Here is a 26,431-nt window from a genome sequence, read left to right on the forward strand (position 1 = left end):
TATAGAAATGTGAATGACAATATTTTACTCACTAGTACCCCCTCAAAAAACATGAAAAAAACAAGTATTTTCATATATTTATTAAAATAACTAAAACACAAACTATATATGTTGTTAACACACACTAACATGTCTACTGAAAATGTTTTCCCTAAAATGAAAGTTTTATTTTCACATAAATACATAAAGATGATTGTCACACACACTAAAGTGTCAGGCCAAACATTCCTGTCTGAAGGATAAAACTAACAAACAAATCCCAGAGTGAGACTACAGGGACATCAAAGAATACCACATAAACAAATAAATATAGTTATGTACAAAGCTGGTGATGGTGGATGAAACGTCAGGTAACTGAATTGCATGCAAAATGTGGATAATGTCAACTTCTTGCAAGGTTAGTAAGTACTTCTTAATTTCCTTTAGACTTTAAAGTGACATCAGTATTGGTGAGGAAGACTTCTAATCCACACATACTAGACCAAACATTCCCACTTTCTCAACGAACAAAATAACAAACATGGCCTTCATAACTTTGTATAAACCATGACACATCACTGTGGCCGTTACGTGACCATATAAGTATATTTACAAAAAGTCAAAGATCGTCTTCCTCCCTTTCAGGTGTCAAATAAAGAGGATTCTAACAGTGGACTCTAGGCCACAGACACAGGAAGTAGGTTAATGGGTTACAGAATGGTTTGATGGAAAACTATATCCTCTATCCTTAATGTGTTTCTGCTTCTCCAATACCTGTATAGTGTAGCAACACTCACTCTATCCTGCCTTGGTGCCATGGTAAAAAGATGACAAACTGGTTGTGTTCTGATTAGTTTAATACAGATTTCTTACCCTCCATCTCTCTCTTCGATCTCCATCTCTCTCTTCGATCCCCCTCTCACTCATCGGCCATTTTATTTCTCTGTTATGGCCCAGCCTGGCATGGTTGCCTCCTCTCTGAGGCCAAAGACTCGGTCTGTTATCAGACCCTTACTAACCACAGGGTACTGCTATCACACCGTCTCTGGTCCTCTCTGTCAGTAGTAGAGTCCTTCAGACGGACTTCAACAGATGACAATAGATTATGACACTGGGTTAGAAAGAATAATCTGTCTGCTATGAATAAATAGACTTCTATTGAGAATCAACTCTATAAATATATCTACATCAACGTCCATACACAATCCAAAGCCATATACACACACACACACACACACACACACACACGAGGAGGCTGGTGGGAGGAGCTATAGGAGGAATAAATGTAACGGTATGACAATGGGGCGGAAGGGTAGCCTAGTGGTTAGAGCGTTGGACTAGTAACCGGAAGGTTGCAAGTTCAAACCCCGAGCTGACAAGGTACAAATCTGCCGTTCTGCCCCTGAACAGGCAGTTAACCCACTGTTCCTAGGCCGTCATTGAAAATAAGAATGTGTTCTTAACTGACTTGCCTAGTTAAATAAAGGTAAAAAAAACAATGAGCCCCTCCTTCTATAGTTTCTCCCACCAGCCTCCTCTGACACACACACACATTGCATATTGGGTGATGGTCGTGGCTGGTGGTCAGTTGATGTGATGTTGTTGTGGTCACCTCAGTTTAAACTTCATACATGCACTGTGATGTTGGTGTGGTGGTGGTCTATTTCAGTCCGTTGTTGTTTAGCTTAGCAGGTTTGGTGTCGTTAGGTTATCCCTCGCTTTCCCAGTTCAGGACTTGGTCTCAATGATTTTGATGAAGGGAAGAGGCTTGTTGGACGAGTTGCTGGGCTTCAAAGGCTTACTGTGGAAAATGAGAGAAATGAGATCGATGCCAAGGTTTTACTCTGGGGAACACATTACTAGTGAACAGCTGAGGGACACTATGGGGATGTGCAGGGCTTAGAAGTGTGTGTGGAGGGCTGTGTGAGGTCAGGTAATGTTTCTGGTCAGTCAGGGGAATGAGGGGGCAGGTGTGTGGTGAGTTGGTGAAAGGTCAGGTGTGTGGTGAATTGGTGACAGATCAGGTGTGTGTGGAGGGCTGTGTGAGGTCAGGTGATGTTTCTGGTCAGTCAGGGGAATGAGGGGCCAGGTGTGTGGTGAGTTGATGACAGGTCAGGCGTGTGGTGAGTTGATGACAGGTCAGGCGTGTGGTGAGTTGATGACAGGTCAGGCGTGTGGTGAGTTGATGACAGGTCAGGCGTGTGGTGAGTTGATGACAGGTCAGGCGTGTGGTGAGTTGATGACAGGTCAGGCGTGTGGTGAGTTGTCAGGTCAGGCGTGTGGTGAGTTGATGACAGGTCAGGCGTGTGGTGAGTTGATGACAGGTCAGGCGTGTGGTAAGTTGATGACAGGTCAGGCGGGTGGTGAGTTGATGACAGGTCAGGCGGGTGGTGAGTTGATGACAGGTCAGGCGTGTGGTGAGTTGATGACAGGTCAGGTGTGTGGTGAGTTGATGACAGGTCAGGCGTGTGGTGAGTTGATGACAGGTCTATGATGGGTGTGTGTCTGCCTGTGTTACTGGACGTGAATTTCCTGTAGACAATCTGACAGGTCTATGATGGGTGTGTGTCTGCCTGAGTTACTGGATGTAAATTACCTATAGACAATCTGGGCGTGGCGGTCTGATGAGAGGTGCGAGTTTGACCTTTCACCTCCCAGGAAGTAGTCCATCTGATCATGCATCTCCCGATTCTAAACACACACATACATACAGTTGAAGTCGGAAGTTATTAAAACTCGTTTTTCAACCACTCCACAAATGTATTGTTAACAAACTATAGGTTTGGCAAGTCGGTTAGGACATCTACTTTGTGCATGACACAAGTTATCTTTCCAACAATTGTTTACAGACAGATTATTTCACTTATAATTCACTGTATCACAATTCCAGTGGGTCAGAAGTTTACATACACTAAGTTGACTGTACCTTTAAACAGCTTGGGAAATTCCAGAAAATTATGTCATGGCTTTAGAAGCTTCTGATAGGCTAATTGACACAATTTGAGTCAATTGGAGGTATACCTGTGGATGTATTTCAAGGCCTACCTTCAAACTCAGTGCCTCTTTGCTTGACAGCATGGGAAAATCAAAAGAAATCAGCCAAGACCTCAGAAAAAAAATTGTAGACCTCCAAAAGTCTGGTTCATCCTTGGGAGCAATTTCCAAACGCCTGAAGGTACCACGTTCATCTGTACAAACAATAGTCCGCAAGTATAAACACCATGGGACCACGCAGCCGTCATAGCGCTCAGGAAGGAGACGCGTTCTGTCTCCTAGAGATGAACGTACTTTGGTGCGAAAAATGAACAGCAAAGGACAACAGCAAAGGACCTTGTGAAGATGCTGGAGGAAACAGGTACAAAAGTATCTATATCCACAGTAAAACGAGTCCTATATCGACATAACCTGATAGGCCTCTCAGTAAGGAAGAAGCCACTGCTCCAAAACCACCACAAAAAAAGCCAGACTACAGTTTGCAACTGCACATGGGGACAAAGATCGTACTTTTTGGAGAAATGTCCTCTGCTCTGATGAAACAAAAATAGAACTGTTTGGCCATAATGACCATCGTTATGTTTGGAGGAAAAAGGGGGAGGCTTGCAAGCCGAAGAACACCATCCCAACCGTGAAGCACGGGGATGGCAGCATCATGTCGTGGGGGTGCTTTTCTGCAGGAGGGACTGGTGCAGTTCACAAAATAGATGGCATCATGAGACAGGAAAAGTTTGTGGGTGTATTGAAGCAACATCTCAAGACATCAGTCAGGAAGTTAAAGCTTGTTTGCAATTGGGTCTTCCAAATGGACAATGACCCCAAGCATACTTCCAATGTTGTGGCAAAATGGCTTAAGGACAACAAAGTCAAGGTATTGGAGAGGCCATCACAAAGCCCTGACCTAGAACATTTGTGGACAGAACTGAAAAAGCATGTGCGAGCAAGGAGGTCAACAAACCTGACTAAGTTCCACCAGCTCTGTCAGGAGGAATGGGCCAAAATTCACCCAACTTATTTTGGGAAGCATGTAGAAGGCTACCCGAAAAGTTTGACCCAAGTTGAACAATTTAAAGGCAATGCTAGCAAATTGAGGTTATGTAAACTTCTGACCCACTGGGAATGTGATGAAAGAAATAAAAGCTGAAATAAATTATTCTCTCTACTATTATTCTGACATTTCACATTCTGAAAATAAACTGGTGATCCTAACTGACCTAAGACAGGGAATATTTACTAGGATTAAAAGTCAGGAATTGTGAAAAACTTCCAACTTCAACTGTAGGGTCAGAGGAAGTCAAACCCTACTCTGTGTTGCAGGCATAAAAGACTACAGTTCGGAGCAACAGTAGATGGTGAACAAAAGACTACAAAACCCCGGCATGGTTAGATGGTACTGACCTCTGCCTCCAGGAAAGCCACCTTCTCCTCCAGATCTCTAATGACACGGTCCCTCTCCTGGATCACCATACGAGAGTTCTGCAGCTGTACACACACACACACAGCCATGTTATACTCCTGTCAAAGCATGTTATAGTCCTGTCATAGCATGTTATACTCCTGTCAAAGCATGTTATAGTCCTGTCATAGCATGTTATAGTCCTTCATAGCATGTTATACTCCTGTCAAAGCATGCTATAGCCCTGTCATAGCATGTTATAGTCCTGTCATAGCATGTTATAGTCCTGTCAAAGCATGTTATAGTCCTGTCAAAGCATGTTATAGTCCTGTCATAGCATGTTATACTCCTGTCAAAGCATGTTATACTCCTGTCATAGCATGTTATACTCCTGTCAAAGCATGTTATACTCCTGTCAAAGCATGTTATAGTCCTGTCAAAGCATGTTATAGTCCTGTCATAGCATGTTATACTCCTGTCAAAGCATGTTATACTCCCGTCATAGCATGTTATACTCCCGTCAAAGCATGTTATACTCCCGTCATAGCATGTTATACATAGCATGTTATACTCCCGTCAAAGCATGTTATACTCCTGTCAAAGCATGTTATACTCCTGTCAATGCATGTTATACTCCTGTCAAAGCATGTTATAGTCCTGTCATAGCATGTTATAGTCCTGTCATAACATGTTATAGTCCTCTTAAAGCAAGTTATAGTCCTGTCATAGCATGTTATATTCTTGTCATAGCATGTTATAGTCCTGTCATAGCATGTTATATTCCTCTAAAAGCAAGTTATAGTCCTGTCATAGCATGTTATATTCCTCTTAAAGCAAGTTATAGTCCTGTCATAGCATGTTATATTCCTGTCATAGCATGTTATAGTCCTGTCATAGCATGTTATACTCCTGTCAAAGCATATTATACTCCTGTCATAGCATGTTATACTCCTGTCAAAGCATGTTATACTCCTGTCAAAGCATGTTATACTCCTGTCAAAGCATGTTATAGTCCTGTCATAGCATGTTATACTCCCGTCAAAGCATGTTATAGTCCTGTCATAGCATGTTATAGTCCTTCATAGCATGTTATACTCCTGTCAAAGCATGTTATAGCCCTGTCATAGCATGTTATAGTCCTGTCATAGCATGTTATAGTCCTGTCAAAGCATGTTATAGTCCTGTCATAGCATGTTATAGTCCTGTCATAGCATGTTATAGTCCTGTCATAACATGTTATAGTCCTCTTAAAGCAAGTTATAGTCCTGTCATAGCATGTTATATTCTTGTCATAGCATGTTATAGTCCTGTCATAGCATGTTATATTCCTCTTAAAGCAAGTTATAGTCCTGTCATAGCATGTTATATTCCTCTTAAAGCAAGTTATAGTCCTGTCATAGCATGTTATATTCCTGTCATAGCATGTTATAGTCCTGTCATAGCATGTTATATTCCTCTTAAAGCAAGTTATAGTCCTGTCATAGCATGTTATAGTCCTGTCATAGCATGTTATAGTCCTGTTATAGCATGTTATAGTCATGTCATAGAATGTTATAGTCCTGTTAAAGCATGTTGTAGTCCTGTTAAAGCATGTTGTAGTCCTGTTAAAGCATGTTGTAGTCCTGTTAAAGCATGTTATAGTCCTGTTATAGCATGTTATAGTTCTGTTATAGTCCTGTTAAAGCATGTTATAGTCCTGTTATAGTCCTGTTATAGCATGTTATAGTTCTGTTATAGTCCTCTTAAAGCATGTTATAGTCCTGTCATAGAATGTTATAGTCCTGTTATAGCATGTTATAGCCCTGTTATAGCATGTTATAGTCCTGTTATAGCATGTTATAGTCCTGTTATAGCATGTTATAGTCCTGTTATAGCATGTTATAGTCCTGTTATAGCATGTTATAGTCATGTCATAGAATGTTATAGTGCTGTTATAGCATGTTATAGCCCTGTTATAGCATGTTATAGTCCTGTTATAGCATGTTATAGTTCTGTTATAGCCCTGTTATAGCATGTTATAGTCCTGTTATAGCATGTTATAGTCCGGTTATAGTCCTGTTAAAGCATGTTATAGTTCTGTTAAAGCATGTTATAGTTCTGTTATAGTCCTGTTACAGCATGTTATAGTCCTCTTATAGCATGTTATAGTCCTGTTATAGCATGTTATAGTCCTGTTATAGCATGTTATAGTCCTGTTAAAGCATGTTATAGTCCTGTTATAGCATGTTATAGTCCTGTTAAAGCATGTTATAGTCCTGTTATAGCATGTTATAGTCCTCTTATAGCATGTTATAGTCCTGTTATAGCATGTTATAGTCCTGTTATAGCATGTTATAGTCCTGTTAAAGCATGTTATAGTCCTGTTATAGCATGTTATAGTCCTGTTAAAGTTAAAGCATGTTATAGTCCTGTTATAGCATGTTATAGTCCTGTTATAGTCCTGTTATAGCATGTTATAGTCCTGTTAACCTCTTCAGTCGACCCTCTACTTTTTTGAACATTTTGTTAAAAATCGCGCAACATTTCAGCGCCCTGCTACTCATGCCAGGAATATAGTACGTTCATATGGTTAGAATGTGTGGATAGGAAACCCTCGGCCGTTTTTAAAACTGGTTAAATCACGACTGTGGCTATTACATAACGTGCGTTACATCGGAAAGCGCAGGAAAACCTGATCACAGAAAATGGAAATAAATATCCTTGCGCCACTTCCAGCAATTGTTAACAGTGAGCCGAATTAGATAAGACCGAGCATTCAACTCCCACAGCATCCCCATGTTGTCTAGAGTCTTGTGAATTGAATCATCTTTGATTCTTGGTTGAACCGAAAGAGGGGCACGACTTACCTCCGGTCTCCGCCCAGATCATTCCGGAAGAGCTCTCTCCTGAAATTTTTTCCAAGACGACAGCTAATGAATGTACATCGCCTACGGATGATTTTTATCGCTTATTAACGTTTACTAATACCTAAAGTAGCATTACAAACGTATTTCGAAGTGTTTTGTGAAAGTTTATCGTCTACTTTTTGAATTTTAAAAAATGACGTTACGTTGTGAAATCGCTGTTTTTTTCGTTTATCACACAGTCTACATATAACGATATCTTGGCTTTATATGGCCCGATTTAATCGAAATAAAGACCCAATAGTGTTTATGGGACATCTAGGAGTGCCAACAAAGAAGATGGTGAAAGGTAATGACTGTTTTCTATTTTATTGTGCGGTTTGTGTAACGCCGAAATGCTAATTATTTTGTTTATGTCCCCTGCTGTGCTTTTCTGTTGTAGTGTATTGGTGCATGCTATCAGATAATAGCTTCTCATGCTGTCGCCGAAAAGCATTTTAAAAATCTGACTTGTTGCCTGGATTCACAACGAGTGTAGCTTTAATTTGATACCCTGCATGTGTATTTTAATTAACTTTTGAGTTTTAACTAATACTATTAGCATTTAGCGTAGCGCATTTGCATTTCCAGAGCTCTAGTTGGGACGCAAGCGTCCCAAGTAGAGGCAAGAGGTTAATGCATGTTATAGTCCTGTTAAAGCATGTTATAGTTCTGTTATAGTCCTGTTAAAGCATGTTATAGTCCTGTTAAAGCATGTTATAGTTCTGTTATAGTCCTGTTACAGCATGTTATAGTCCTCTTATAGCATGTTATAGTCCTGTTATAGCATGTTATAGTTCTGTTACAGCATGTTATAGTCCTGTTATAGCATGTTATAGCATGTTATAGTCCTGTTAAAGCATGTTATAGTCCTGTTATAGCATGTTATAGTTCTGTTACAGCATGTTATAGTCCTGTTATAGCATGTTATAGTCCTGTTATAGCATGTTATAGTCCTGTTACAGCATGTTATAGTTCTGTTACAGCATGTTATAGTCCTGTTATAGCATGTTATAGTCCTGTTATAGCATGTTATAGTCCTGTTAAAGCATGTTATAGTCCTGTTATAGCATGTTATAGTTCTGTTACCGCATGTTATAGTCCTGTTATAGCATGTTATAGTCCTGTTATAGCATGTTATAGTTCTGTTACAGCATGTTATAGTCCTGTTATAGCATGTTATAGTTCTGTTACAGCATGTTATAGTCCTGTTATAGCATGTTATAGTCCTGTTATAGCATGTTATAGTCCTGTTATAGTCCTGTTAAAGCATGTTATAGTCCTGTTAAAGCATGTTATAGTTCTGTTATAGTCCTGTTAAAGCATGTTATAGTCCTGTTAAAGCATGTTATAGTCCTGTTATAGCATGTTATAGTCCTGTTATAGCATGTTATAGTCCTGTTATAGCATGTTATAGTCCTGTCCTGTTATAGCATGTTATAGTCCTGTTATAGCATGTTATAGTCCTGTTATAGCATGTTATAGTTCTGTTACAGCATGTTATAGTCCTGTTAAAGCATGTTATAGTCCTGTTATAGCATGTTATAGTCCTGTTATAGCATGTTATAGTTCTGTTACAGCATGTTATAGTCCTGTTATAGCATGTTATAGTTCTGTTATAGTCCTGTTAAAGCATGTTATAGTTCTGTTATAGTCCTGTTAAAGCATGTTATAGTCCTGTTAAAGCATGTTATAGTCCTGTTAAAGCATGTTATAGTCCTGTTATAGCATGTTATAGTTCTGTTATAGTCCTGTTATAACATGTTATAGTCCTGTTATAGCATGTTATAGTCCTGTTATAGTCCTGTTAAAGCATGTTATAGTCCTGTTAAAGCATGTTATAGTTCTGTTATAGTCCTGTTAAAGCATGTTATAGTCCTGTTAAAGCATGTTATAGTCCCATTATAGTCCTGTTAAAGCATGTTATAGTCCTGTTAAAGCATGTTATAGTCCTGTTATAGCTAGTTATAACATGTTATAGTCCTCTTAAAGCATGTTATAGTCCTGTTATAGCTAGTTATAACATGTTATAGTCCTGTTATAGCTAGTTATAACATGTTATAGTCGTGTGTGTGTGTGTGTGTGTGTGTGTGTGTGTGTGTGTGTGTGTGTGCATCTCACCTGTTCGATCATGTGTCTAACTTTCCTCTGCTGGCTCTTCAGCATGTCATCTAGATGATGGATCTTCTCCTTCAGAATGGCCAGCTCCTTCTCCAACTGCTCTGACCTGAGAAGAACACACAGCGTGAGTGGCTGAGAACACTCATCTATATGTGTGTGTGTGTCTATGTGTGTGTGTGTGCTCGTGTATGTCTTGGTGTTTGTGTGTGATCTGTGTGATCTGTGTGTGTGTGCTCTGTGTCAACTCAAATCACGTACACAGATTTTCAGATGTTATCGCAGGTGCAGTGAAATGCTTGTGTTTCTAGCTCCAACAGGGCAGTGTGTGTGTGTGTGTGTGTGTGCTCTGTTTATTATCCTCCTCACCTCTGCTCCTCGTTCCTGCCCTCTTCTCTGATCTTGCGTAATTCTCTGAGTTCCTCCTCTCTGTTCCTCAGTGTGTCTCGTAGGGCTTGGCTCTCCTGCGCCATGCCTCCCAGCAGCCTCTGGAGCTCCTCAATCCTCTGGTCCTTCCTCTCACTACTCTCCTCCACCCCCTTCAGCTTCTCCTCCTGCTCCACCAGACGCTGGCGCAGATCCACACCCTCAGTCTGCACAGGAAAAGGACAGAGAGTTTAGTTTCATGATCATAGTTTCATGATTTACAATACGTCCGTCCGTCCGTCTGTTTTACCTGCAGTCTCTCTCTCTCCTCCTGGTGTTTCTTCTCAGCCTCCTGTAGCTGAGCATATAGACGCTTACTGACCTCCCTCATCTTGTCCCTCTCCACCTCATCCTCCCCTCCCTGAAGACAGAGAGAAAGAAAGAGGGAATAAAGGAACTGTTCTACTGGGAGAAAACCTATAAACACAGTTTGTTTCCATAGATTTGAGTGAAGCTCCAAGAATCCACTAATATCCTGTTCATAAACTCATTCAGCCACCTGACTGGTCAAAGCACTGTAAACTCCTGACTCCCCGGTTCAGGGAAGTACTGTGTTGTATACTGTTGTGTACTATTGTATTGTAAAGCATTGTACAGTAGTGTATTGTATAGTGTTCGTCTCGGGCCTAACAACACCCGTGCCAATATATCCTCCAAACACAGTCTACTCTGGGATTATCACTTTAGTACAGTATTGTGTAGTACTGTATTGTATAGTACTCTATTGTATAGTGTAGTACTGATTTGTATAGTATTGTATTGTTTCTCAGTGTTGATTTTACTATAGTGGGAGCGGCTCGGCCCTTTGTTTACACAGGTGAATCAGATTAATGACAATAGAGAGAGAGAGAGAGCGAAAGAGCGAGAGAGAGGAAACGCAAAATGCTAATATGCAAATAATTACAGAACAATCTATTTTTACATTTCAATGACAGAGGGAGGGAGAGAGTGAGAAAGAGTGAGGTGTGACTGTATGTGTCTGTGTGTCATAGCAGCGGTTACAAAGGGAGAGATTCTGATGGAAGCCAAACAAAGGCGAAAGTTTTCCACTCATATTTCTGTAACGCCAACTGCTACTCATGCGTCATTCACACGCTGCACACACACAAACTGTTAAAGTCAGCCCTATTCACTCTTCTGAAAAGACTCCCGAATCCTGACATGAATAGCCTTGGGAACGCCCATTACCTGTTTGGCCTCGAGACTAAACCAAAGCTATTAAACAGGCAGTCATCTGGGGAATGTAGAACAATGGAGGGAGAAGAACACAAACACACTCAACAACACAGGAGGAGAGGAGGGACGGAATGTACCAGGCCTTCCAGATCTCTCTCCTGGGGGGGTGTTCCTCTCCCTCACCTCTCTTTCTTCTTCTCTCCCTCACCTCTCTCTCTCCCCCTCGCTGTATTTGTGAATACACTCATACTAAAATGGACACACACACACACACACAGTGAACCAAGCCAATGATCTCGGAACTGGGTCAGTCTAAGACTTGATATGTAGGTGTTAGACGCACACATAAGCTCTCACACACATTTAAGCTCACACACACCCCACATGAACCTGTCCGTATAGGGCATGTGAAAAGCCCCTCACCTGCCCATCATCTTTAGCTCCTCCCTTTGAGGAAGAAGAGATGTTCTGATTGGAGGGAGTGCTGACTCTGTAGCCACTAGCAAGAACCTAAGGGGAGAGAAGGATGAAGAAAGAGAGGGAATAGTGAGGGATGGAGAGAACGAGAGGAGATATGAGACACACATTTAGGTAGAAGTGACACACACAGGACATATTGCATATGTCATCAGTAGGTATCAAAATGAATGATGACATTAAACAACTGGTTCCATAACAACACGTGTTCACATAAACATTATAAATGTGTTCCATAACAACACGTGTTCACATAAACATGATAAATGTGTTCCATAACAACACGTGTTCACATAAACATTATAAATGTGTTCCATAGCAACACGTGTTCACATAAACATTATAAATGTGTTCCATAGCAACACGTGTTCACAAACATTATAAATGTGTTCCATAGCAACACGTGTTCACATAAACATTACAACACGTGTTCACATAAACATGATAAATGTGTTCCATAACAACACGTGTTCACATAAACATTATAAATGTGTTCCATAACAACACGTGTTCACATAAACATTATAAATGTGTTCCATAACAACACGTGTTCACATAAACATTATAAATGTGTTCCATAACAACACGTGTTCACAAACATTATAAATGTGTTCCATAACAACACGTGTTCACATAAACATTATAAATGTGTTCCATAACAACACGTGTTCACATAAACATTATAAATGTGTTCCATAACAACACGTGTTCACATAAACATTATAAATGTGTTCCATAACAACACGTGTTCACATAAACATTATAAATGTGTTCCATAGCAACACGTGTTCACATAAACATTATAAATGTGTTCCATAACAACACGTGTTCACATAAACATTATAAATGTGTTCCATAACAACACGTGTTCACATAAACATTATAAATGTGTTCCATAACAACACGTGTTCACATAAACATTATAAATGTGTTCCATAACAACACGTGTTCACATAAACATGATAAATGTGTTCCATAACAACACGTGTTCACATAAACATTATAAATGTGTGCACATACCTTGTGTTGTCCTTTGTTCTTGGTTGCCATCTGTTCCCTCAGGGTCTTCAGACAATATCTCACCTGAGCAACACACACACACACACACACACACACACACACACACACACACACACACACACACACACACACACACACACACGTTACTGACAGACTCACACACAGAGAGAGAAAGTGAGAGAGAGAGAATGTGTCTTACCTCCTGTATCTGGGAGACTTCATCTGACAACATCTTGAGGCTCTGCTGGTGTCTCTGCTGCTCCTGTCTACGATCCTCCAGATACACCTGCAACACATGGAACACAGGCATATTACACACACATTACACATTACACACCCTGGTAACACACACACCCTCAAACATTAAGCTCCACCCACCTTGATGACCTCAACCTTTTCAGCCTTCTCCTCAGAGGGTTTTATTGGTTCAGGCTTCAGAGCAGGCCTATCACTGGTTGGCTGCACCAGAGCAAACGCTCGTCCGATTGGCTGAAAAATCAGGGAGGGAGGGGAGTTGATCATACTTGGAATAGTGTGAAAATATTTCCAAGCCTCCAGCATGTGTGAACATGAAGTGATTCTGAGTGTGGTGACATGAATGTGTGAGAGGAGTTACGTGCTGCAACACTAGATTAGGAAGAACACTCAGTGACGGACCAACAGGATATGACATCAAGATGTTCCATTCAGTCCCATATACAGTAGTAGGTATGATACTCAGAATAGCACTGAGAATGTCTGACACAAACTGACCGTCAGAAAATGTACTAACCAGAATGAAACAGGTTACAAACTAATGGTGGTCCTCTAAAACAGAAGGGGAGTTGTAGAATGTATACAGCATTATAACACACATCTGTCATTTAGGTCCACCGCTTCAAGAACAAACTCTGGAAACTATTTATCTGTGTATACAGGATTCCTGTGTTTGTGTGTGTGTGTGTGTGTGTGTCAGCAGTGTTCCTGTGTGTGTGTATAAAGCCCCCATAATCAGTAGACATTACATTTAGCCCTGATTGCTATGGTGATCACCACCATTCAATAAACTCTAAACTTCTGTGGGACTGGTCAAAGAAAGAAAGAAAGAAAGAAAGAAAGAAAGAAAGAAAGAAAGAGAAAAAGAAAGAAAGAAGAGGGTTAGAGAGTGCGAGGGAGAAATAGAAAGCGCAAGAGAAAGCAAGAGAGATACACTGTATAAGTTTAGTAAGCTTGGCAGTGGTCTGTGGTCTGTCTCTCCTCTCCAACACTAAGAACAGTCTTAAGAACAGTCTTAAGACTCTGATGGAAACCGGATGGCTGCCACGACATTTTATGACCTGTGTGTGAACTAGCACCTTGTGTGTGTGTGTGTGCTACTCTTTTCTGATTCAACACACTATCAAAGTGTGTTAGGGACAGTGACCCCAGCCATCCCCCGGTCCACTAAAACACACCAAAACCCTCAGCCAGTTCAGAAGGGCTTAACACTATGTATGTATATTCATCTGTCGTTCTGCCCCTGAACAGGCAGTTAACCCACTGTTCCTAGGCCGTCATTGAAAATAAGAATTTGTTCTTAACTGACTTGCCTGGTTAAATAAAGGTAAATAAAAATAATTTACAGTAACAGTGAAGGTTCAGAATCCTGTTCTACCATGGACTTTTATCCACATATTACACATAGGGATACAATTCCATCCATCCAGGGACAGAGTTCCATGACTTCCTTCCTGTCCCCTCTGTTGTAATTGTAGGAGTCGGCTAATGCAGACAGAATTCTAGGTGAGTGTTGAGGGTCTAGGTCTGGTTTAGAGGTTAGGGTTCTAGGTCATGGTTCTAGGTTCTTACCTTGCTCCTGGGTTGTTCTGTGATCCTCCCGACCTGGTTCTGCTGGTGGAGAGTCAGCCTCAGTCTCCTGCACCCATCCTGACGAACGAGACGAAGAAAATACTAAATGAGAAGCAGTTACAAAGAGCCCGTTATGGGATGGAGAGAGAGAGGGATGGGGGGAAGGAGGGAACTACTGGAAAAAGAGGGAGGAGAAACTGAGTAATACTGTGTAGGGCAGAGAGGAAGAGGGAAGGTGGGAGGGAGAGAGAGACTGACTGGAGGCCAGTACCCAGTCAACTAGTGTGTAGGGAGCCAGTGGTTAGAGAGAGAGAGAGAAAGAAAGAGAGAGAACAGAAGCATAAAGTTGCTCAGAGACAGAATGTTCCACTTGAATGCCGTTCCATCTTGGAAAACCCAGAACTAGAGATCGATGCCAGCACCAATAGGAATCTCCATTAGAATTCTGGGAGACAGTGGGCAGAAAAACTGTACTGAAGTGGGATGGAACATTTCCATGGTAACCAAGTCACCCAGTAACCATAAACTAAATCTGGCTCCAAAACAATGCAACTCAGGAAGAGTGGGCGGGTGGGTCAGGGTGAAAATACACACACACACACACACACACACACACACACACACACACACACACACACACACACACACACACACACACACACGAGTCACTATGAGGGCAGTGAGGTCTGGTAGTGTGTCTCGCTGGACAGGGAAGCCCCATATTACCAGCTGAGAGGGTTGTGTGTGTGTGTCTGGTTGTGTGTCTCGCTGGACAGGGAACCCCCATATTACCAGCTGAGAGGGTTGTGTGTGTGTCTGGTTGTGTGTCTCACTGGACAGGGAACCCCCATATTACCAGCTGAGAGGGATGTGTGTGTGTCTGGTTGTGTGTCTGCATGAGGCTGAGGGAGCAGGGTTATAGAGATGATAAACCAGACTACCTGGAAACCAACAACACATCATGTTCTCTTTACTCTCCTCTGTGTACATTTCTGTGTCCTGAAGTCTAAACTCAAGTTAACTCTGAGACAAGACAGACACAGCAAATACTGTGGAGTTGTAAAGTGTTTGAACCCATGGAAACACACTGTGTGGTTAGCTACTGTTCCGTTGAATATTGACTGTGTTGTTTTGACCCATCCAGTCAGGCCAGTTAGGAGAGTTAGAGTATGTGAGGTATGTTGACGTTCTCTGTAGCTCTCTACACTGCCAGCTTTGTGTTGACGCACCAGAGTAGTGCATCACAAAGCCTCCTTTCATCAGCGCCCATTTTAAAACCATTACCCAGAAACCACCCACTAAATGTCTCATTCCTCACTACTGACTCACACTGACAGCCATCACAATGACTTCACTGAAGCTGGAGACCCATATCTCCCTAACTAACTTTAAGCACCAGCTGTCAGAGCAGCTCACAGATCACTGCACCTGTACATAGCCCATCTGTAAATAGCCCATCCAACTACCTCATCCCCATACTGTTATTATTTTTTTTGCTCCTTTGCACCCCAGTATCTCTACTTGCACATTCATCTTCTGCACATCTATCACTCCAGTGTTTAATTGCTAAATTGTAATTATTTCACCACTACGGCCTATTTATTGCCTTATCTTACCTCATTTGCATACACTGTATATAGACTTTTTTTCTCTATTGTGTTATTGACTGTATGTTTGTTTATTCCATGTGTAACTCTGTGTTGTTGTTTGTGTCGCACTGCTTTACTTTATCTTGGCCAGGTCGCAGTTGTAAATGAGAACTTACCTGGTTAAATAAAGGTGAAATAAATAAAATAAAATAGAGAAGACAAAGGTTCACCTAATCCACCACCAGACAGACACACCTTGACCAACTACAGCCATTCACAGGGAAAACAGCCTATGACAACACAGACCCAATCTACCGCCCAGAGACCCAGCCTACCGCCCAGAGACCCAGCCTACCGCCCAGAGACCCAGCCTACCGCCCAGAGACCCAGCCTACCGCCCAGAGACCCAGTCTACCTCCCAGAGACCCAGTCTACCTCCCAGAGACCCAGTCTACCGCCCAGAGACCCAGCCTACCGCCCAGAGACCCAGTCTACCGCCCAGAGACCCAGTCTATCGCCCAGAGACCCAGTCTATCGCCCAGAGACCCAGTCTATCGCCCAGAGACCCAGTCTACCTCCCAGAGACCCAGTCTATCGCCCAGAGACCCAGTCTACCGCCCAGAGACCCAGTCTACCTCCCAGAGACCCAGTCTACCGCCCAGAGACCCAGTCTATCGCCCAGAGACCCAGTCTACCGCCCAGAGACCCAGTCTATCGCCCAGAGACCCAGTCTACCTCCCAGAGACCCAGTCTATCGCCCAGAGACCCAGTCTACCTCCCAGAGACCCAGTCTACCTCCCAGAGACCCAGCCTACCATTATAATAGAGCAGTAATGTAAAACCAGACTCAGCATGGTCTACAGCCACAAGGGATCATAGGACATTGACAAGGAAATTGTTTGTGACTGTGGCATCAGGAGAGAGGGAGAGACAGATAGAGAGTAGAGAGAGAGAGTAGAGAGAGAGAGTGGAGAGAGAGTAGAGAGAGAGGGAGAGAGAGACAGGCAAAGCAGAACAGAGGAACAGAGGGAGAGTTGTGTGATAGAGGCTGAATGACTCTTTCCACCCCTACACTGGAAACAGCAGACTACCTGCTAACACCAGTTGATAGGAGAGTGGAATAGAGACCCATATAAACAACACAGAGAAATGTCAGTAAGAGCTCAGCGTTCAGTACTGTCCCTCTTCTGTCATAAACGGAACCTAAGAGAGCTGTAAACAGAGGTAGTGGAGCAGGTATCAGTACCACATCACCTAGTACATACGTTCCAGTCAGTACCACATCACCTAGTACATACGTTCCAGTCAGTACCACATCACCTAGTACCTACATTCCAGTCAGTACCACATCAACTATCAGTACCATATCACCTAGCACCTATGTTCCAGTCAGTACCTACGTTCCAGTCAGTACCACATCACCTAGCACCTACATTCCAGTCAGTACCACATCACCTATCAGTACCACATCACCTAAGCACCTACGTTTCAGTCAGTACCACATCACCAAGTACCTATGTTCCAGTCAGCACCTACATTCCAGTCAGTACCACATCACCTAGCATCTACGTTCCAGTGGGTACCACATCACCTAGCATCTACGTATCTTACGTTCCAGTCGGTACCACATCACCTAACATCTACGTTCCAGTCAGTACCACATCACCTAACATCTACGTTCCAGTCAGTACCACATCACCTAGCACCTACGTTCCAGTCAGTACAACATCACCTAGCACCTACGCTCCAGTCAGTACCACATCACCTAGCACCTACGCTCCAGTCAGTACCACATCACCTAGCACCTACGTTCCAGCCAGTACCACATCACCTAGCACCTATGTTCCAGCCAGTACCACATCACCTAGCACCTACGTTCCAGCCAGTACCACATCACCTAGCACCTACGTTCCAGCCAGTACCACATCACCTAGCACCTACGTTCCAATCAGTACCACATCACCTAGCACCTACGTTCCGGTCAGTACCACATCACCTAGCACCTACGTTCCAGTCAGTACCACATCACCTAGCATCTACGTTCCAGTCAGCACCTACGTTTCAGTCAGTACCACATCATCTAGCATCTACGTTCCAGTCAGCACCTACGTTCCAGTCAGTACCACATCACCTAGTACCTACGTTCCAGTCAGCACCTACGTTTCAGTCAGTACCACATCATCTAGCATCTACGTTCCAGTCAGCACCTACGTTCCAGTCAGTACCACATCACCTAGTACCAGGACCACATCACCTAGCACGTTCCAGTCAGGACCACATCACACCTAGCATCTACGTTCCAGTCAGCACCTACGTTCCAGTCACCACACGTTTCAGTCAGTACCACATCACCTAGCATCTACCACATCCAGTCAGCACATCTTGCACGTTCCAGTCAGTACCACATCACCTAGCACCTCAGCACCTACGTTTCAGTCAGTACCACATCACCTAGCACCTATGTTCCAGTCAGTACCACATCACCTAGTACCTACGTTCCAGTCAGTACCACATCATCTTGCACCTACGTTCCAGTCAGTACCACATCACCTAGCATCTACGTTCCAGTCAGCACCTACGTTCCAGTCAGTACCACATCATCTAGCACCTATGTTCCAGTCAGTACCACATCATCTTGCACCTACGTTCCAGTCAGTACCACATCACCTAGCACCTACGTTCCAGCCAGTACCACATCACCTAGCACCTACGTTCCAGTCAGTACCACATCACCTAGCACCTACGTTCCAGTCAGTACCACATCACCTAGCACCTACGTTCCAGTCAGTACCACATCACCTAGCATCTACGTTCCAGTCAGCACCTACGTTTCAGTCAGTACCACATCATCTAGCATCTACGTTCCAGTCAGCACCTACGTTCCAGTCAGTACCACATCACATAGTACCTACGTTCCAGTCAGGACCACATCACCTAGCATCTACGTTCCAGTCAGCACCTACGTTTCAGTCAGTACCACATCACCTAGCATCTACGTTCCAGTCAGCACCTACGTTCCAGTCAGTACCACATCACCTAGTACCTACGTTCCAGTCAGTACCACATCATCTAGCACCTACGTTCCAGTCAGCACCTACGTTCCAGTCAGTACCACATCACCTAGTACCTACGTTCCAGTCAGTACCACATCACCTAGCATCTACGTTCCAGTCAGCACCTACGTTTCAGTCAGTACCACATCATCTAGCATCTACGTTCCAGTCAGCACCTACGTTCCAGTCAGTACCACATCACCTAGTACCTACGTTCCAGTCAGGACCACATCACCTAGCATCTACGTTCCAGTCAGCACCTACGTTTCAGTCAGTACCACATCACCTAGCATCTACGTTCCAGTCAGCACCTACGTTCCAGTCAGTACCACATCATCTAGCACCTACGTTCCAGTCAGCACCTACGTTCCAGTCAGTACCACATCATCTAGCACCTACGTTCCAGTCAGTACCACATCATCTTGCACCTACGTTCCAGTCAGTACCACATCATCTTGCACCTACGTTCCAGTCAGTACCACATCATCTTGCACCTACGTTCCAGTCAGTACCACATCACCTAGCATCTACGTTCCAGTCAGCACCTACGTTCCAGTCAGTACCACATCATCTTGCACCTACGTTCCAGTCAGTACCACATCACCTAGCATCTACGTTCCAGTCAGCACCTACGTTTCAGTCAGTACCACATCATCTAGCATCTACGTTCCAGTCAGCACCTACGTTCCAGTCAGTACCACATCACCTAGTACCTACGTTCCAGTCAGCACCTACGTTTCAGTCAGTACCACATCACCTAGCATCTACGTTCCAGTCAGCACCTACGTTCCAGTCAGTACCACATCACCTAGTACCTACATTCCAGTCAGGACCACATCACCTAGCATCTACGTTCCAGTCAGCACCTACGTTTCAGTCAGTACCACATCACCTAGCATCTACGTTCCAGTCAGCACCTACGTTCCAGTCAGTACCACATCACCTAGCACCTATGTTTCAGTCAGTACCACATCACCTAGTACCTACGTTCCAGTCAGTACCACATCATCTAGCACCTACGTTCCAGTCAGCACCTACGTTCCAGTCAGTACCACATCACCTAGTACCTACGTTCCAGTCAGTACCACATCATCTTGCACCTACGTTCCAGTCAGTACCACATCACCTAGCATCTACGTTCCAGTCAGCACCTACGTTCCAGTCAGTACCACATCATCTAGCACCTACGTTCCAGTCAGTACCACATCATCTTGCACCTACGTTCCAGTCAGTACCACATCACCTAGCACCTACGTTTCAGTCAGTACCACATCACCTAGTACCTACGTTCCAGTCAGTACCACATCATCTAGCACCTACGTTCCAGTCAGAACCTACGTTCCAGTCAGTACCACATCACCTAGTACCTACGTTCCAGTCAGTACCACATCACCTTGCACCTACGTTCCAGTCAGTACCACATCACCTTGCACCTACGTTCCAGTCAGTACCACATCACCTAGCACCTACGTTTCAGTCAGTACCACATCACCTAGTACCTACGTTCCAGTCAGTACCACATCATCTTGCACCTACGTTCCAGTCAGTACCACATCATCTTGCACCTACGTTCCAGTCAGTACCACATCACCTAGCATCTACGTTCCAGTCAGCACCTACGTTCCAGTCAGTACCACATCATCTTGCACCTACGTTCCAGTCAGTACCACATCATCTTGCACCTACGTTCCAGTCAGTACCACATCATCTTGCACCTACGTTCCAGTCAGTACCACATCATCTTGCACCTACGTTCCAGTCAGTACCACATCACCTAGCATCTACGTTCCAATTAGACGTACACACGGGTAAATAAGACGTACACACGGGTAAATAAGACGTACACACGGGTAAATAAGACGTACACACGGGTAAATAAGACGTACACACGGGTAAATAAGACGTGCACACGGGTAAATAAGACGTGCACACGGGTAAATAAGACGTGCACACGGGTAAATAAGACGTACACACGGGTAAATAAGACGTACACACGGGTAAATAAGACGTACACACGGGTAAATAAGACGTACACACGGGTAAATAAAAAGAGTGTTATGAGCAATGTCTGTTCTTTCCTCTGGGGGTACTAGGTGATAAATCTGTACAACTGATGACAGAGTTATGGTCTCCTGTGGAATGAGTTCTAGGCATGTACCTATTCACCTTTACTGAGGGAGTAGTACTTTCGACCCTAGCAAAATACATACTTAGCAACAAGACCTGCATGAGCTACTGCTTCCTATAGTGTGGAAATGGAATGAGGTTGTCTTGTTTAGTGTGAGTTACTGGTTCCTAGTGTGTGGAAATGGAATGAGGTTGTCTTGTTTAGTGTGAGTTACTGGTTCCTAGTGTGTGGAAATGGAATGAGGTTGTCTTATTTAGTGTGAGTTACTGGTTCCTAGTGTGTGGAAATGGAATGAGGTTGTCTTGTTTAGTGTGAGTTACTGGTTCCTAGTGTGGAAATGGAATTAGGTTGTCTTGTTTAGTGTCTGAGCTACTGGTTCCTAGTGTGTGGAAATGGAATGAGGTTATCTTGTTTAGTGTGAGTTACTGGTTCCTAGTGTGGAAATGGAATTAGGTTGTCTTGTTTAGTGTCTGAGCTACTGGTTCCTAGTGTGGAAATGGAATTAGGTTGTCTTGTTTAGTGTCTGATTAGGTTGTCTTGTTTAGTGTCTCTGGTTCCTAGTGTGGAAATGGAATTAGGTTGTCTTGTTTAGTGTCTGAGCTACTGGTTCCTAGTGTGGAAATGGAATGAGGTTATCTTGTTTAGTGTGAGTTACTGGTTCCTAGTGTGGAAATGGAATGAGGTTGTCTTGTTTATTGTGTGAGTTGATGCTTCTTCTACTAGTTCCTGGTGGTGGGAAGACTGTTTCTGGTTCCTCCTCATAGATGAGTCAGAAGGTCATGTCTTGCACAGTCCCAGACAGTGATGTCACATTCTCCATAGCGAGGTAATGGGGAGGGATGGCGGAGGGGTGGGTGAGCTCAGTAAACATGAGGAATCAGGGTGGATCATGAGGCATTATTTAAAAAGTAGGAATGCTGACAAAAGCCTAGTGACGGAAAAGAAGAGACTTATCAAAACTCTCTGGTGACTGGATGGATGTTATATTTAAGAATGAATGAGAGTGTGAATTAATAGATAGTCATGAAAAATGTACTGGCTGTTCTGTCAATGTTCTGCGTAATATCAATACTCACTCTCACACAAACAGAGTGTTCCTTCTATCCAGGTATAGTTCAACTACAGCTGGAGGGCACACATACCTGCATTCACACACAAACACACCCTGTTGCAACTTTGGGAATATTTATTTTCCTTATATTTCGCAGTCCTCCTCTTCTCATAACTTTTAGCCTAAATGGACTTTAAAAGGTCTTTCACAAGGCTATAGCACAGAATCAGCACATCCTCCTATATTTATTCCATGTTGCTGTATCTCCCTGGTCTTAATAACCATATTCCTCCTATATTTATTCCATGTTGCTGTATCACCCTGGTCTTAATAACCATATTCCTCCTATATGTAATCCATGTTGCTGTATCACCCTGGTCTTAATAACCATATTCCTCCTATATTTATTCCATGTTGCTGTATCACCCTGGTCTTAATAACCATATTCCTCCTATATTTAATCCATGTTGCTGTATCACCCTGGTCTTAATAACTATATTCCTCCTATATTTATTCCATGTTGCTGTATCACCCTGGTCTTAATAACCATATTCCTCCTATATGTAATCCATGTTGCTGTATCTCCCTGGTCTTAATAACCATATTCCTCCTATATTTATTCCATGTTGCTGTATCTCCCTGGTCTTAATAACCATATTCCTCCTATATTTATTCCATGTTGCTGTATCACCCTGGTCTTAACAACCATATCAGATTAGATACAATAAGAATGTGGGTGTAGAATGTTTGTTGTTCCATTGTATCTGATTAGGACAACGTTGTATTAAGGGGTGATTCTAATTTGAGAGCTGCATCGTTCCCACACCCCTAGTTGTTTATGTTCAAATATAAAACAAGATAAACCCGACCAGCACAAACAAAGCATAGGTTATGTATCTAGCCGTGTGCTTCATCATTTGACTGTGTACCTTGACCTTATAATCCAGTTTTATAGCCCTATACAATGCTGATAGGTAAGTTCAATTCTTAAATTCTGATAGGCTGTTGCTCCTGGTAGAGGTTAGCTATAGGCACATATCTAGGATCAGTGTACCATACTTAAGCCCAAACCTTGACCAAAGGGGGTGAAAAGTTAACAGCCAACATCATGCTACTGCTGATAGCTGTTGTATGGCTCTGCAGGAGACATGTTGTGGGCCAATGGTCAGGCCCCAGATAGAACACAGACCATCATCAGAGACATTTGTCTAACAGGGTCAATGATTAACCTTCTCCAGCCAGACAGGAGATTAAGAGCTTCTATACCAGGGATAATGACTGGTGATGTAAGCATCTAGGTGGAGCAGAGCTCAAAGGACCTTATAAGGGAACTCTAAATGGTATTAGCCTGGTTCTCAGTCTGGATGTAGTGTGCCTGCCCTGCAACCAAAGGATCACTGGTTCAATGCCCCTCACAGATGTGTTCCACCCTAAATCACTACAATTATGATACATGACAATGCCTCACGGGCATAGAGCAGGTGTGTGAAACATACGGCCTGGATCCCACCCACAATGGGGACCAATCCTGCCCGCTCCTGGTTTGAAGAAAAAAACACACACAATATACTTCAAAATGACTAAAAGAAAATAATGGACCTACATTTATACAGTTTATTGACTGTGGACAGCTCACTAATAATCACAGAAGAAGAAGGAAGACTGAATGCGCCCCCTGGGACAGAATGAGTTCGACACCCCTGGCATAGAGAGAGGACACTGAGGAAGCTGTCTTACTGTAGTGTCTTCTGGCTGACACTACTGTAAGCCCTACATGAAGATGCTCACTTGTGACAGCAGTCTGGTCCCTCTGGCCAGATCACAGATGTTATTTGGGCTAATATGGTGTGTGTGTGTGTGTGTGTGTGTGTGTGTGTGTGTGTGTGTGTGTTAATACTATAATTACTAGAAAAAGCCCATTAACACCAGAGGAAGCCAGTAAGCCTGATAAGACTTCAGTCAGGAGGATCTAAGACCAATACTCAGAAGTTAATGAATCTCTTCTTGTTTATTCTTACTTTGGGACACAAAATGATACCACTAAAGTAAGGTATTGTGCTATCGGTTAAATTAAATATTGTAATTGATCTCAGATTATAATGCAAAATATATTTGCATATCCAACAGGTTGGCATGAATAAATGAAAAATATATATTTTAAAAAGTGGGGGAAATAAAGCAGCCACATAGTGATAGCATAACATTGACACACGTCAGTGGCGCCCCTCGATCTGCCTGACTGCCAGACTGTCTAGCCATCCGGAACGCAGAGAGAAGGAAAGTAAAACATGTTCACTTAAATAGTTATTGTCTTACCGCTGTTCTCTCATCAGCTCTGAGGTCCTCAAATGTACACAGACTCCGCGTTACCCCGTTCATCTTCACACAGATAAGATAGATAAATAACTATATAGCTTAAATATGAAAGAGTTGCTCAACTTTGCTTATATAGTATTATTTTCTCTAAACAAACAGAGAAAACGGATTTTCGTCCTCTTGTCTCACTCTCGCCCTCGCAGACGGAAGATCACGGTTGATTTGAACAATAGTCGACGCTGCTCTTCACTACCAGTCGATAACGTTTCATCAGGCAGTTCCCTCCACTCCCGCCCTCCCCAGGAATGTATGCGCGTGACCTCAGTGCACAGGCAACTAAGATGTTGGATAACTAAAGATAGTTAACCATCGAACAAAAAATGATCCGTTTCTGTCTACTTAAGGGGGTGGCTCTCTCATAGACACCAATACGAAAGCAGCTGGGTCTGGCATTCTTCTTCGTTCATTTGACTTCCATGAAACAGAAAAAAATAGGGAGTGGGATGTCTCGCTGCCTCTTCTTTCTCTGTAGCCAGCTCACGCCCCCGCGCTGCCCGCTACAACTGAAAAAGTCAGAGGAGCGCGGACTACGCAGGTAAATACCTGTCATATAGCAAAATAATAAAACTCAATTTCATACCATGCCGATCACATATTAGGAAAATTGTTAGGACAATTAAGATTTTATTTCAATTGAGTATTGCATTCAGGTTTGAGGGACACAAATATAGTTGTTCCACAGACAAATAGGCACATGACCACAAAAACTGAACCAGACAAAGACAGACAGACACAGAGCGAGAGAGAGACAGTGCTCCATCAGTGTGTCCACAGCAGCAGTAGCATGCAGGTCTCAGTGTTCTGATCCAGAGCTCAGGCTGCACACAGAACCCAAATTGGATCAAGATTTATCAATGGTCATTAATGGGTGCGCTGAGCAGGAGACCCCATCTTTTGTGTGTGGGGGGAGGGGGGCAGACCCAGAGGACAGACCCAGACAGCTAGGGTCTCACTGACTACAGACCCAGACAGCCAGGGGCTCATAGTGGGGACAGACCCAGACAGCTAGGGTCTCAGAATGAGGACAGACCCAGACAACTCTAGTCTCAGAGTGAGTACCACAGAGACGAGGCAGCACAGATATGAACAGGAGTTTTAACAGTGAGACAGACTACCACTGAATATGTCACCCTGGGTCACTGTTCTCCATACATCCCCCTGTTCCTACCCAGTAGTCCTATACAGTACTGAGTCAGAGATCTCTCATCCAGACTGTCATTCAGTCCAACAGGAGACCTGCTGCTCTCAGCTATACATATTACATTATTTAGCAGAACACACAGAACATGCCATTTAACAGGGAGAAACTCAGTTAAACTTCAGTCAATTTAGAACAATAATTGACAAACCCAAATGAACCTAGAACAGTAGGATTGATGGGCAAGTTTATGGCCCCAGATAGGGGGAAATGACAGAGAAATATAACAGGATGAATAGGCAAATCTTTCTTCTGGCAGGGTAGAATACATGCTGTGGGTTGACTGAGATAGGAAACAGATGATATCCACTCCTCTGCTCCTCTCTTTCACACCTACAGTAACATGATCTGATCCCAACCACTCACACATGACAGCTAGTTTACACTTCTCCCAGATTATCTGGTTATGTCTTTCAAATCCATTCCAATGTAGTGGTGGAAATAGTTTCATTATGTCACATGAGAATATAGAAATGTGAATATCTGTAGTGATCTAGCAGGTACTGTACATATCCCTCCCCTATGGAAAATGTTACGGCACAACATAGCCCACTTACACAACACTAACACACCCTGGGGATGATTTCTATACAAACATTGTTTGGGAAACATTGCATTCCATAACCACAGGTGGGGACAGCCCAGTGTTCCACTGTACTGTCAATATTGACTGGTTTGCCATCAGGAAAAACTGGAACACTGGCAGGACATAGCGTACTGTACATACAGACTACTGGTATG

At 43.1% G+C, this 26,431-nt stretch overlaps 1 protein-coding gene across 2 annotated transcripts; it reads right to left on the minus strand.

The window, feature by feature from the left end:
* Positions 1–65: 65 nt before the first annotated feature.
* LOC115122680 (tuftelin-like) lies at positions 66–24,870 on the minus strand. 2 transcript variants are annotated; one of them, XR_010465742.1, is made up of 13 exons: positions 24,433–24,870; positions 14,296–14,373; positions 12,847–12,957; positions 12,668–12,754; positions 12,469–12,531; positions 11,395–11,481; positions 10,046–10,156; positions 9,739–9,962; positions 9,373–9,478; positions 4,372–4,455; positions 2,576–2,670; positions 1,592–1,780; positions 66–1,062 (listed from the first exon to the last, which is right to left on the minus strand). XR_010465742.1 is itself a non-coding variant. In XM_065027762.1 (12 exons), exons 1-12 carry the CDS (start codon positions 24,493–24,495, stop codon positions 1,708–1,710), a joined length of 1,182 nt encoding a protein of 393 aa, XP_064883834.1. In that variant the 5' UTR covers positions 24,496–24,870; the 3' UTR covers positions 66–1,707. The 2 variants fall into 2 exon arrangements, 1 of the variants encoding a protein (XP_064883834.1); XM_065027762.1 differs by having other exon boundaries at positions 66–1,780.
* Between the last annotated feature and the right edge of the window lie 1,561 nt (positions 24,871–26,431).

Source organism: Oncorhynchus nerka, linkage group LG14 (genome assembly GCF_034236695.1).
Source record: "Oncorhynchus nerka isolate Pitt River linkage group LG14, Oner_Uvic_2.0, whole genome shotgun sequence".
NCBI lineage: Eukaryota > Metazoa > Chordata > Actinopteri > Salmoniformes > Salmonidae > Oncorhynchus > Oncorhynchus nerka.